The sequence below is a fragment of the Stenella coeruleoalba genome (assembly GCF_951394435.1).
Source record: "Stenella coeruleoalba genome assembly, chromosome: 2".
Classification (NCBI taxonomy): domain Eukaryota; kingdom Metazoa; phylum Chordata; class Mammalia; order Artiodactyla; family Delphinidae; genus Stenella; species Stenella coeruleoalba.
Window position 1 is genome coordinate 134818081 of NC_137147.1, and position 14038 is coordinate 134832118.

Sequence of the window (14038 nt, forward strand, 5' to 3'; positions counted from 1 at the left end):
TGTGAACAAAAAAGTTGGTCAGGGAAGATTCTGAATTAAAAGGCAAGTCTTTCAAAGAAAGATCTCAATAATGATATAATCCAATTTGGAAAAGTAATTATATCTACCCAAATCAATTCATTTTCTATTATAAAATATTAACTATATCTCAAAATTTTGGCTTTGTAATTCAACTTTGAGGCATAATTAGTACGAACTAAAATGTACCAATTTAAATGTATACTTTTAATTTTGATAAATATATACACCTGTGTAATCATGACCACAATCAAGATAGAGAATATTTCCAACACTCCAAATAATTCCCTTATGCCCCTTGCAGTAAATTTCCACCACCCCAATTTCCAGGCAACCACTCATCTTGCTGTGTCACTATAAATAAGTGCTGTCCCTTCTGTAATTTCATAAAAATATAACACAATATGTATTCTCTTGTGTTTGGCTTCTTTTGCTCAGCATAATGTTTGTGAGATTTGTTTTGTTGTGTGTATCCATAGCCTATTTCTTCAAATTGCTGAGTAGTATTCTACTGTATGGATATAGTATAATTTACCATTTACTTGTTTACCCCCTTTAGATTATTATAAATAAATATATCATGAACATCTGTGTAGAAGTCTATGTGTAGATATGTGTCTTTATTTCTCTTGGTTAACAATCTATGAGTGGGAATGTTGGGTTGTATGGTCAACGTTTTAAGAAACCTCCAAACTGTTTTCTAAAGTGGTTGTACCATCTGATATTCCCATCAGCAACCGTGAGTTCCAGTTCTATATCCTTGCTGATATCTGGTATTATCTGTCTATTAAATTTTAGCAATTCTAGAGGTTGTGTAGTGATATTCCATCGTGGCTTTATTTGCATTTCTCTGATGATTAATGAAGCTGAGAATCTTTTCATGTGCTTATTGTCCACTCATATATCATATTCTTTGGTGTACTGTCCATCCAAATCTTTTGCCTACTTTTTTATTGGATTGTTATCTTCTTATTGAGTTGTTAGAGGTGCTTTTTTTTGTTTGCTTGTTTGTTTTTACATCTTCTAGACTGAAATTCTTTGTCAGGTACTTGAATGATGAGTATTTTCTTCTAGTCTCTGGCTCAGAGACTTTTCATCTTATTGGTGTCTTTCCAAGGAGAAGTTTTAAATCTTGAGGAAGCCTGATTTATTAATTTTTTATTTTTAATTTGTGCTTTTTTGCATCCTAAGAGATCCTTGCTACCCCAAAGTCATGAAGATTTTTTTTCTGTTTTCTACTAGAAGTTTTATAGTTTTAACTGTTGTATTTAGATCTGTTTTTGTGTATGGTATGAGATAAGGGTCAATGAAGGTTCTTTTTTCTTTCTCATACAGATATCCAATTATTCCCACACCTTTTGTTGAAAAGACTATCCTCTTCCCACTGAATTACCTCAGTATTTTTGTCAAAAATCAATTGACCATATACGTATGGATCTATCTGTGGACTCTATCCTGTTTCACCTACCTTTTACATAAACACTATCAAAATGTCTCGGTTACTGTAGCTTTATAATAAATCCTGAAATCATGTAGTGTGGGTCTTCTAAACTTTATTCTTCTTTTTCAAAAATGTTTGGCTATTCCAGCTCTTTTGATTTTTCATGTAAATTTTAGAATAAGTTTATCAACGTCTAGAAAAAAGTCTACTGGGATTTTACTTGGGATTGCATTGGAGAGGACTGTCATTGTAATATACTGTTTTCCAATCCATGAACATGGTATCTCCATTTATTTAAGTCTTCTTTAATTTCTCTCAGCCATCATTTTCCACTCTTCAGTGCACAAATCTTTATATATATATAAAGTTTATTCCTAAGTACTTCATATTTTTGATGCTATTAAGTGGTATTGCTATTTTTAAAAATTTTTACTGGAGTATAGTTATTTACAATGTTGTGTTAGTTTCAGGTGTACAGCAAAGTCAATCTGTTATACATATATATCCACTCTTTTTTTGATTCTTTTCCCATATAGGCCATTACAGAGTATTGAGTAGAGTCTCTTGTGCTGCACAGTAGGTCCTTATTAGTTATCTATTTTATATATAGTAGTGTGTACATGTCAATCCCACTCTACCAATTTATCTCTCCTCCCCCTTACCCCCTGGTAACCGTAAGTTTATTTTCTACATCTGTAACTCTATTTCTGTTTTGTAGATAAGTTCATTTGTACCCCTCTTTTTGGATTCCACATATAAGCAATATCATATGATATTTGTCTTTCTCTGACTTTACTATGACAATCTCTAAGCCCATCCATGTTGCTGCAAATGGCATTACTTTGTTCTTTTTTATGGTTAATATTCTATTGTATATATGTACCTCAACTTTTTTAACCATTCCTCTGTTGATGGTGGTATTGTTATTTTAATTCCAATTTCCAATTGCTTATTGTTAGTATGTGGAAATACAACTGTTTCTATATATTGACTTTGTATCTTGTGACCTTTTAAACCCAGTTATAGTTTTAGTAGCCTTTTTAATAGATTCCTCAGGATTTCTACCCCAGTAACAATGAGCATGTATAGTGCTCAGATACTGGTTTCTAAATATCATTTATAAAAAATCAGGAGCAATAGCTGATTCAAGGGCAAAGGCTAGGAAAATACCAGATAAGCCTGTAACATCGTACTGTGTCAAAAAGAAAGAAAGTGCTCAAAGAAAGATGGGAGATGTCAAACGGACAGAGAAACTAGTCATAAAGAGACTCCCATTGGCCGCTCTTTCACTATGAAGAGAAGGAAAGCTCTTTCTTATCAAAGCATGCTAATAAATGTAGAAGAAATAATGGAATTAGGAAATCACCACTTGGGAAACACCACAGTAATAACTGTTAACTAAAGATTCTAAAACTAGTGAGTAAAAGTTGGACAAGAAACAAGATATTTACAAAGATTCAAGGTACCTCCCCTACAAGGTACTTTTTAATTATGAAGGAAAAAAATAATAACTTTATAGTAGAGAATGTGGAAGATACCATTTTAACCAAGTGGTTAAAGTTAACATCACTAGCATTAGACTCTCATGTGCCTCCTGATATGATGTACTGACAAGAACACATGCATCTATGTCACTCCTTCCAAAAATGCATAAGCTGAATGTAATGAGGAAATATTACACAAGTCTAAACTGAGGAACATTCTATAAAATATAAATGGTCTATATGTATTTTTCAAAAATGTCATAGTCATGGAAGTCAAGAAAAAACAAGGAACTGTTACATATAAAAGAAAACTAATGAGAAACAATAAATACAACATGTGATCCTGCAACAGAAAACAATGTTTTTCTTTTGTTATAAAGGACATTAACGAGACAGCTAGTAAAATACGAAGTCTTTAGATAGTTTCACAGTTAATTTGCTCATTTTGATAACTGCACTGTGGTTATATTAGAAAATGCCCTTATTTTTAGGAAATGCAAATTAAAAGTAAATATGAGTGGATATAGAGGGGCATCATGTCTGCAACTTACTCTCAAACGGTTCTGCGAAAAAAAAAAACAGGTACATACAGCAGATAAAGCATATGTGGTAAAACGTTAACCTCTGGGGAATCTGGGTGAAGGATATATAAAAATTCTTTGTACTATTTTTGAAAGTTTTCTGTAAAAATAAAATTATTACACAATAAAAAGGTAGAAAGAAAGAAATCACACGTGCGATTACTTCCTCTACTTAGCACACATACCCAGATTTTCGATGGTGTAATAGCGCTGTTTATAGTCCACTTTTATGGTCTGGGCATGAGGGCTGCCAATGCCATAACCAATGGCATAACCTCTGACCACAATGTTCTGATTCTCCGGAGGTGTCCAGCTTACTACGATGCTAGTGACAAGTGGGCGGACGTGAAGAGAACTAGGCACTTCAGGGACACGAGTTTCTGGGAAGGAAAACAGAAAAGCAGGATGATATCCAGAGCCGCTTTCCTTTAGAATATTTCATCATGCTTGGGAAATGGTGTTCAGCCTTCTGCCAAATTATTTGGGGCTTAGTTTTTTCCATTTTGCCCAAGAATTCAGAGAATCTGTATGTACAGTAAAGTATGGCCCATGGTTTTACTGCAGTCTAAGAAAACAAACTCAAACAGCCTGAAATACAAAACACTGCAGTATTAATTTGGAAGGGAAGAGAAAGAGATCCAAGAATGTCTTCCCAATGGAGAAAAACAAATAAATTGTCTTTCAATTGTTACCCATTCCTCTTGGTCCTACATCTGAGTCCCAAACTCTACCAGGTGGAATGAGAAAGGCACATCAACTAATTAGAAGCCTGCTGTCAACAGGTGATCAAGTATCATATTACAGCAATGATATCAATTATTTACTCCCCAAAGTAATATGGTAAGTCAGAAAATATGAAACTTTAGAACCACAAATTGATTTAAATGGTGGGAGACTAAGAGGCTTTAAAAGGTGGCAATTTACAGTACCTTTCACATACATTATTTCAAGGCATAAATTTCTACCACTATTTAAAAATTAGTAAACAAAGAATTAGAGTAAATACCCAGGTCTTTTGTCTTTTAAGTGCAGCACCTGTCTCTGATAAAGGTACATACACACACCCACATGGAGTTATTGAATAAACAGGTGAGAAAAAGGGAAAGGTTTCCAGGACTAAGGGAAGAGGGAAACTGTAACTGAAATAAAGGCACAATTTATGTGGTTCAGCCTTAAATTTTAGATCATTTATCTACTTGACGGCCTTGGTAAAAAACCAGACTTAAAGCACTTGTATATTTTTACTTGTGCTGGTTCTGCTTAAAGGGACGGTTCTCTCTTAAAAAAAAAAAAAAAAAAAATTCCAGGACACTTGCTGTATTACAGGAATGACAGCAGTATAAATCCACTAAAGTTCACAGATTTAAGCCACATAACACCCAAAATCTGTGCCTTTCCAGTTTGACTTATTTGATTTCAGTTAGTACCTAGCCTGTGCCAATCCTGCCGATTGCTGTTCTTACCATCTAAGTCACTTTCAAAAGTTTCAGCAGACAGCCAGTCAGTAGCAGGGCCTGTACCATTGATTGTTAGAGCAGCCACCCGGAAATTATATTCAGTCCCCCGATCAAGACCTGCAACCCAAACGACAGAAAAAAAAAAGGGCTGAAACAAGAGGTTTGGAAAAACAAAAGATCAGCAATCTCTCATTAAAGCAAATATCTCATCCACCAACTTAATAAAAAGCTACTATCTTGATAACATTCCAGTTAAAGTTAATACAGAACAAGCAATACATAAATACAGCACAGAGGAGCTCCTACCTCTGAAGTAGAGGCTAAAGCCCACAAAATCCAAGAGGAAAACAAAATGAGTAAAGGTCCCAGGAGACTTCAGATCTTTTAAAAGAGCTTAAAGGCATCTTAGAGATCACTTAATGCAATCCCTTCATTTTGTTACTAAGGAGGCCGAGGCCAAAAAGAGGCCAAAGGAATGAAAGAGTTACAACAAAGGAACAAAGTCAGTTGGTCTCAAAAGACACCAAAGACCAGAAAATAATGCAGAGGTATAACACCTACCAGTTTACCTCTGTTCTCTGGGCCACCCCATAACCACAGTAGAAAAAAATTTAAACATCTAATATGGCCTAGAAATCTATTTCTCAACAGCCTATTGCCAATAAGTATATACTATAAGTAAAAGAGAAATAAAGCCTCTCTACTATGCAATGTTTCATATTTACTATCAGCTAACAAAGTACCTGATATACAAATGTACCAAAGGCAACAAAGATCTACATGTAAAAGTCTACCCTACAAAGTGGGGTAACAGTCAATAATATGGTCAGCTATTCATATATTCATGCTTCCATTTTTTTCTCTTTTTATTGTGTTAAAATACATATCACATAAAATTTATCATCTTAGTCATTTTTAAGTGTACAGTTCACATGCATACATTTTTAGAGCACTTAGATTCTAGATATTGTGATAGGTCTTATAAGGGTTATGAAAAATTATCCTACTTCCCCATATTCAAATAACAGCATCTTTGGCCAGCAACATAGTACAGAAACTCCAAAGAGAGAGCTACTGAGAGAGAAGTTGGCTAGGATGCAGGATGAGCCCTTGCTCAGTTAATCAATCCTGTCACGTGGTGTGAGAGGAGAGATGGGAGGTTCTGTCCTCTGCAGGCCCATCCTGATTCTGTTTGTCCACAAGAAAGCAAGAAGCAAGACAGGAGGAGAAGCAGAACGGCTGGGGCCAAGTCAGTTTACCTCTCTGTCTCCTCCCTGCACACACTGAACAGGATGTGCCAGAATGGGCTACACAAGCATTTGTAACTTTAACAGACAACAAACATGGTTCAATTGAGGACCTGGAAGAATTCAACCAATCAGATTATCATTCCCTCGCCTCTGGGGAGTTGGAATGTAAGAGAGGGAGAGAGCAAGTGAGAGAGAGAGTGCACATAAGTAGGTGCAAGTGAGAGAGACGCGTGAGTATAGAGGCTGAGCTCCTCTCCCTCAAGATAACCTAGAGAGCTCATCGACTAAAACCAAGGCACTCGATTCATATTATAAAGACACGGCAGAATGTGTTTAGTGCTGTAAGTGGTACAAAAAGAAGACACAACAATTACTTCTGTCTAAAACTTAAAATCCTATAATTTGTTGTTCAGTACAGGATCTTGGGAACCCATACTGTTCTCCAATACTTATCAGCTTCAAGTTAATGCTTCAGGAGAACAATGATCTCCACTTTTGCTCATCATTGTATACTCAGTGCCAGTACCTGCTAATAAAAGTTCAATAAAGTCTATTAAACAAATGAATGAATCTAAATATGATTTTAAAATGCAAGAATTTTCTTGATAAAGAAAAGGCTATTTTTATGATGAAAGTGGTACTCTGCTTATACATCAAATGTTCCACTGAGAAAACGAATAGTCTCCTCATGGGCAAGGACTGTATCTACTTTTATTTATTAGAAACAAGAAGAGTGCCTGGTATACCATAAATATCTACTATTAAACATACAAAATAAAAGCCTTATCTTTGGGAAATGTTATTTATCTGTGTCTGGAGTAAAATCAGACTGACTTTTAAGAACATCCGTGACCAATTTTGCTGTCAGGCTCCTTTGGTGAGACTTCTCAGCAACACCCCTACAGCCATATTTACCTGCTACAGCTTAGAGCTGTGGGGTTATGAGAGGAAACTAGAAGACTGAAAGATACCCTTGAAGACAAACATTCACCTTCTCCTATTTTGAAAGAAGTCAATCTCATCCATGAGGTGAGGAGTACAGAGAAAAGCTTGCTGGTTTACTGGAGTACAGTTTTTCACTGTCACTGGCTCTCCAATTTTCAGAAACCTATACCTATTCAGATTATACGGATTAAGGTTCATTTTTATCAGGTGTGCCACTTGCTCTGTTTCACACAAAGGGAGAACTATACAAAAGAGCTATCCTTGACAGAATTTTCTAGAACTTTATCATGTCTGTAGAAGCAAGAAAGATTATTGCATGGCTGTGGCTATTCACAAATGTTGCTTCAGGCCACATATACCTGAGTGGTGTCAGCGTTATAGAAGTCATTTTGTAGGCCTCTGCTAACAACTAGACTGAGTGGATTCTTTGCTTATATAGCTTTGTTTTACCTTTCTTTCAGATTACAAAAGAGTTATGTGTGTGTGTGTGTGTGTGTGTGTGTATTCAAAAAAGAAAACATGGAGAACACAGAAAAACACAAGTAAGGCAATGAAACTCAAATGCAATTTCACCAGAGATGGCAGAACCTGTAAGAGTGTTTTCCACTAATTTTTATCAAGTCAGAAGTAGACTGAACTCTTACAAATTGTTTTAAACCATTTTTGCTTTGTGTAAGTCAACGGCCCAGAGCAGTCATTAGACTAGCACAATTCAATGTTTGAGAGAGACACCATCTCCTAGCTTTCGCCTATGTGCAAAGCAGCTTACCTTCAATCAGCTGTGACAGCTGTGTCCCAGTCACCAAAGTCTCAGTGACATCGCTCTTTCGGGAGGCCTTTCGGTAGCGAACCCTGTAGCCAGTGATCTGCCCATTTTGTGTGGCTGGAGGAGGTGGCTGCCAGTGAATCACAATACTCTGGGAAAGACAAGGTTACAGGGAAAAGACCGAATATATCAAATCTTGGTCCTGTTTTATGTATTACTACTCTGAATTCAGTGTGTAAGAGAAGGAACCATAAAAGCAACAGTGTTCAGAGTTTTACTAAGTTATTTAATAATCACTCAAAAATAGTGTTTAATTTTAAAACCATCAAAGCTCAAATGGGGAGACTGTATTTGTGGGCAGTATACGCTGGGCACTTGATTTATTTTGCCAGAATGAAGACATAGGGCAAAAGTCTCAGGAAAGTTTTTGAAGGAAAACGTAAGGTCAGAGGCATGTGGATTAGGAAGTAAACTACTGTTAGGTGTAAGGTTCTCTTCTACTTCCACTGTAACAACAGTGAAATTAGACAATTTCTGTCTAAAACTTTTCAAAGAGGGGACTGTTAATCAACAGCTGGCTGTTTCTTAAAGGAAAAGGAGTCCCATAGTCCTTTTTGAAAGAACTGACTGTCTCAGTTGTCTATGCAGCCCAGTAGGGGTTCTGGGCATCTGAGAGGCACACATGGCCTTCAGTGCACAGTGAACTTGACCAGGAGGGACAGCTTCAGCAATGCAACCATCTGACAGACATCTGCCTTTGATTCACAGTGGGCTCACCTCACAGTACTAAACAGGCTATGGTATTATAAACAACTTACTTCTTTCTACCTGTCACCAAGGTTCCGGATGGCTAACATCTAGGATGTCATGATTTACATAATAATAGCAATGTACTTGAAGAAAGGCTAAAGTAATTTTTGCACAGCAGAAAGGCAGTAAAGTTGAACAGAATCAACCAGAGTTGGCTTCTAAGCCCAGCTTTAAACTGGCAAGTGTAATATCTATGTTACTTTATTTCTTTGCTTGATTATGATTGTTTTGATGCAGAATCTCCCTCTCTATTTGCCCTCCTGAGGCAAATAGAAAATGAACAACAGCAATATGAAGTTTTACCTTTGAATTTCTTACTTCTAAAGACAGATTCTGAGGAGCAGCACTGGGAACTGCATAGGCGAAAAAAAAAAAAGAAAAGAAAAAAAATTTCAATCACTCAGGCATCACCCATCATGTGACTGTTCTTGGCTGGACTTTATACAATGCACATCTCAAACACTGCTATACAACCTGAAGGTCTAACCCAGCAGCCAGTGCCCTCATGTTGAAAGTATCTGGACAAGGTGTGGGGCCATATTTGATTCATTTAAAATAATGAGACCCGTTCACATATGCACCCATATCCAAGTCAGGCTGTACCTTTGGGAAGTCAGGTACTTATTTCAAGGATATGATAGTGACTGTAAACTTTTCTAGACCCCAAATACATTCTGAATCTTTAACGTATTCTTTTGAATATTCTTGGGAGTAGCATATCCTTATCTTGGGATACATTTTCTGGAAACAAGTCTAATGACTATGGCAAGTGAATCAACTGGGTAATATCACTATGAGTCCAAAATGTGATGTACACAAACCAATGAGCTTGGATTTCTTGTGGGGTCCTAAACTGGTTTTAAAGGCAGTTTCCAAGTAGAGCAAAGAGATGTTTAAGCAATGACAGTCCAGTTAAGAAACGATCTGGCTTCCCAAGGGAACTACGTAGCAGGGAACACTCATTCAGATGTGAGAAGTTTGGGACCGTTGGTTAAAAAACAGCTGTATAACTTTAGCTTCTCACATATTAGAACATAAGACAAGGGTATCTCAAAGTTTATGGTCCATACACCCTCCAGTGTCGTCTTCTGTAGTAATTATAGGAAGCAAAGAAAATTTAAGTAAACCTGATTAGTTTCTTCTCCATCACAAAATGCTAACCTTGGCTTTTCTCTCCTAATCCATCCATGGAAATTTCTCCCTCCCATTCTCTGACATTTGGTGACCAGGCGTATAACTAAGTGCCCACTGAGCTACAGGCTTCTGGAGGACAGAGACTATTTCTTGTTCGCTGTTGAATCCTGTGCTAACAACAAAGTACATCAGGCCTCAACCAAGAGATTCAGGCACAGAGGGTCTGGAGAAGGACTTAGGAACCTGTGTTTTGAAAAAAGTCCATGGATGGTTCTGATCATCTCCCTGAACCTCTGACTTAGCTGCAAAGGCACCAACATAATTGTTGTTGTTGTCTTCTTCTTCATCATCAACACCACTGCCACCATCATAGCTAAGATCTGCTGCATGCTCCTACATGACAGTTACTTAATCCTTAAAACAATCCTACAAAGGAGTTTCTATTATTATTCCCATTTTATAGATAAGAAAACTACAGATGCAGCTCAGGAGAGTTAACTTGCTCAAGGTATTTGTTTCAGCTGGTATAGGAACTAAGATTTATCTTACTCCGAACTGCTGCCCTTAACCACCATGCTGAGACACATTCAGTTCCCGTGACAGGCACTGTAGTCAGCATGCCAAGCCACTTAATGCAGTTAAAAGTGGCTCATGGGTAGATTTAAGAGCCTACCTCAAAAAACAGGGTAATGTAGTTGGCTAACCAAACTACAGTTTGCATTTATTTTCCCCAACTTTTTATCCTGAAAAATTGCAAGTACAAAGAGTGACAAGAAGAATACAATGAACACCATGCATTCTTTTCCTGGATTCACCAATTGTTAATATTCTGCCACATCTGCTTTATTTCTCTCATTATATTTACACAAACATGTTTATCTATCTACATATTGTTTCTGGATGGCTGAGAGACAGTTACAGTCGTCATGATACTTCACTCCTAAATACTACAGTATGTATCTCCTAAGAACAAAAACATTCTCCAACAAAATGATAATACAGTGATCACACTAAAAATCTAATCAACACAAAAATATTACCTAATATACCTAATAACATAGCTAATATTTAATAGTGACTGATACTATACCAACCTAACATTAAGTAATTGTACCAAGAGTGTCCTTTTTAGCTGTTTCAACTCCCAGAATCAAAGATCACACATGTTTTATTTTATTTCATGTGTCTTTACTTTCCTTTAATCTAGATTCTAGAACGATTCCCCTACATTTTTTGGTTTTTTTCATGAGACTAGTATTTTCTAAGAATTCAGGACAGTTTATTTAATTATTTGCAGAATGTCCATCAATTTCAATATGTCTAGTTATTTCATCATGATCATATTTAAATTAAACATTTTTGGCAGGGATACAACATAGAGGAGAAGTTATATCTTTCTCGATGCAACATATCACATGATGTCAGTCTGCTCCTTTGTTGGTGATGTGATGTCTGACTACCGGCTTAAAGGAGTCAAACTATAGCTTCTAAGGCACGCTTGTTTATATATAAGGGCTACACACATTTTTAAGAAAAAGACATTTTTGTTAACACTTGGATTTAGCTGAGTTTCAGGACATAATACGTACGCTAAGTGCAATAAACTGCTATTTTCTGTTCTACTTTAAAAACATTTTTTAAAAATGCTGGTCTTGACCAACTCAATCTTGTTGGCAGGCTGTACTTTGAAAACGACTGCTTTAGGGTCATAGGTATAAGCAAATATTCAGTCACAGGTGAGAAATAAACTGTCACAAAATCCTGAGGAATTTAAAAGACCTATTTGTATGCACCCAACATAGGAGCACCTCAATACATAAGGCAAATGCTAACAGCCATAAAAGGGGAAATCGACAGTAACACATTCATAGTAGGGGACTTTAACACCCCACTTTCACCAATGGACAGGTCATCCAAAACGAAAAATATAAGGAAACACAACCTTTAAATGATCCATTAAACAAGAAGGACTTGATATTTATAGGACATTCCATTCCAAAACAACAGAATACACTTTCTTCTCAAGTGCTCATGGAACATTCTCCAGGATAGATCATATCTTGGGTCACAAATCAAGCCTTGGTAAATTTAAGAAAATTGAAATCGTATCAAGTATCTTTTCCGACCAAAATGCTATGAGACTAGACATCAATTACAGGAAAAAAAACCTGTAAAAAATACAAACACATGGAGGCTAAATAATACACTACTAAATATCCAAGAGATCACTGAAAAAAATCAGAGGAAATCAAAAAATACCTAGAAACAAATGACAATGAAAACACAACGACCCAAAACCTATGGGATGCAGCAAAAGCAGGTCTAAGAGGGAAGTTTATAGCAATACAATCCTACCTCAAGAAACCAGAAACATCTCAAACAACCTAAACTTACACCTAAAGCAATTAGAGAAAGAACAAAAAAACCCCAAAGTTAGAAGGAAAGAAAACATAAGATCAGATCAGAAATAACTGAAAAAGAAATGAAGGAAACAATAGCAAAGATCAATAAAACTAAAAGCTGGTTCTTTGAGAAGATAAACAAAATTGATAAACCATTAGCCACACTCATCAAGAAAGAAAGGGAGAAGACTCAAACCAACAGAATTAGAAATGAAAAAGGAGAAGTAACAACTGACTGTATTTCTGACACTGCAGAAATACAAAGGATCATGAGAGATTACTTCAAGCAACTATATGCCAATAAAATGGACAACCTGGAAGAGATGGACAAATTCTTAGAAAAGCACAACCTTCCGAGACTGAACCAGGAAGAAATAGAAAACATAAACAGACCAGTCACAAGCACTGAAATTAAGACTGTGACTAAAAATCTTCCAACAAACAAAAGCCCAGGACCAGATGGCTTCACAGGCGAATTCTAACAGACATTTAGAGAAGAGCTAACACCTATCCTTCTCAAACTCTTCCAAAATATAGCAGGGGGAGGAACACTCTCAAACTCATTCTATAAGGCCACCATCACCCTAATACCAAAACCAGACAGAGATGTCACAAAAAAGAAAACTACAGGCAAATATCACTGATGAACATAGATGCAAAAATCCTCAACAAAACACTAGCAAACAGAATCCAACAGCACATTAAATGGATCATACACTATGACCAAGTGGGGTTTGTCCCAGAAAAGCAAGGATTCTTCAATATACTCAAATCAATCAGTGTGATAAACCACATTAACAAATTGAAGGAGAAAAACCATATGATCATCTCAATAGATGCAGAAAAAGCTTTCGACAAAATTCAACACCCATTTATGATAAAAACTCTCCAGAAAGTAGGCAGAGAGGGAACTTACCTCAACATAATAATAGCCATATATGACAAACCCACAGCCAACGGCATTCTCAATGGTGAAAAACTGAAACCACATCCACTAAGATCAGGAAAAAGACAAGGCTTGCTAAAAAGACACGGTTTCTCTTTAGCCACAGCAATCAGAGAAGAAAAAGAAACAGAAGGAATCCACATTGGAAAAGAAGAAGTAAAGCTGTCACTGTTTGCAGATGACATGATACTATACACAGAGAATCCTAAAAATGCCACCAGAAAACTACTAGAGCTAATTAATGAATTTGGTAAAGTTACAGGATACAAAATTAATGCACAGAAATCTCTTGCATTCCTATACACTAATGATGAAAAATCTGAAAGAGAAACTAAGGAAACACTCCCATTTACCACTGCAACAAAAAAAATAAAACACCTAGGAATAAACCTACCTAAGGAGACAACTGACATGTATGCAGAAAACTATAAGACACTGATGAAAGAAATTAAAGATGATACAAATATATGGAGAGATAAACCATGTTCTTGGATTGGAAGAATCAACACTGTAAAAATGACTATACTACCCAAAGCAATCTACAGATTCAATGCAATCCCTATCAAACTACCAATGCCATTTTTCACAGAACTAGAACAAACAATTTCACAATTTGCATGGAAACACAAAAGACCCCGAATAGTCAAAGCAATCTTGAGAAAGAAAAACGGAGCTCAAGGAATCAGCCTCCCTGACTTCAGACTATATACTACAAAGCTACAGTAATCAAGACACTATGGTATTGGCACAAAAACAGAAATATAGATCAGTGGAACAAGATAGAAAGCCCAGAGATAAACCCAC

General features: G+C 36.3%; 1 protein-coding gene across 4 annotated transcripts in view; it reads right to left on the reverse strand.

Moving 5' to 3' along the window:
- Positions 1 to 14038, reverse strand: part of NEO1 (neogenin 1) — a 240018-nt gene that overhangs the window by 35850 nt on the left and 190130 nt on the right. For all 4 annotated transcript variants that reach the window (XM_079907492.1, XM_079907491.1, XM_079907493.1 and 1 more), the window contains 4 exons: positions 9056 to 9105; positions 7946 to 8093; positions 4988 to 5098; positions 3710 to 3904 (listed from right to left, as the gene is read on the reverse strand). In XM_079907492.1, the coding sequence (XP_079763618.1) occupies positions 3710 to 3904; positions 4988 to 5098; positions 7946 to 8093; positions 9056 to 9105 (504 nt within the window). The remainder of the gene's footprint in view (positions 1 to 3709; positions 3905 to 4987; positions 5099 to 7945; positions 8094 to 9055; positions 9106 to 14038) is intronic.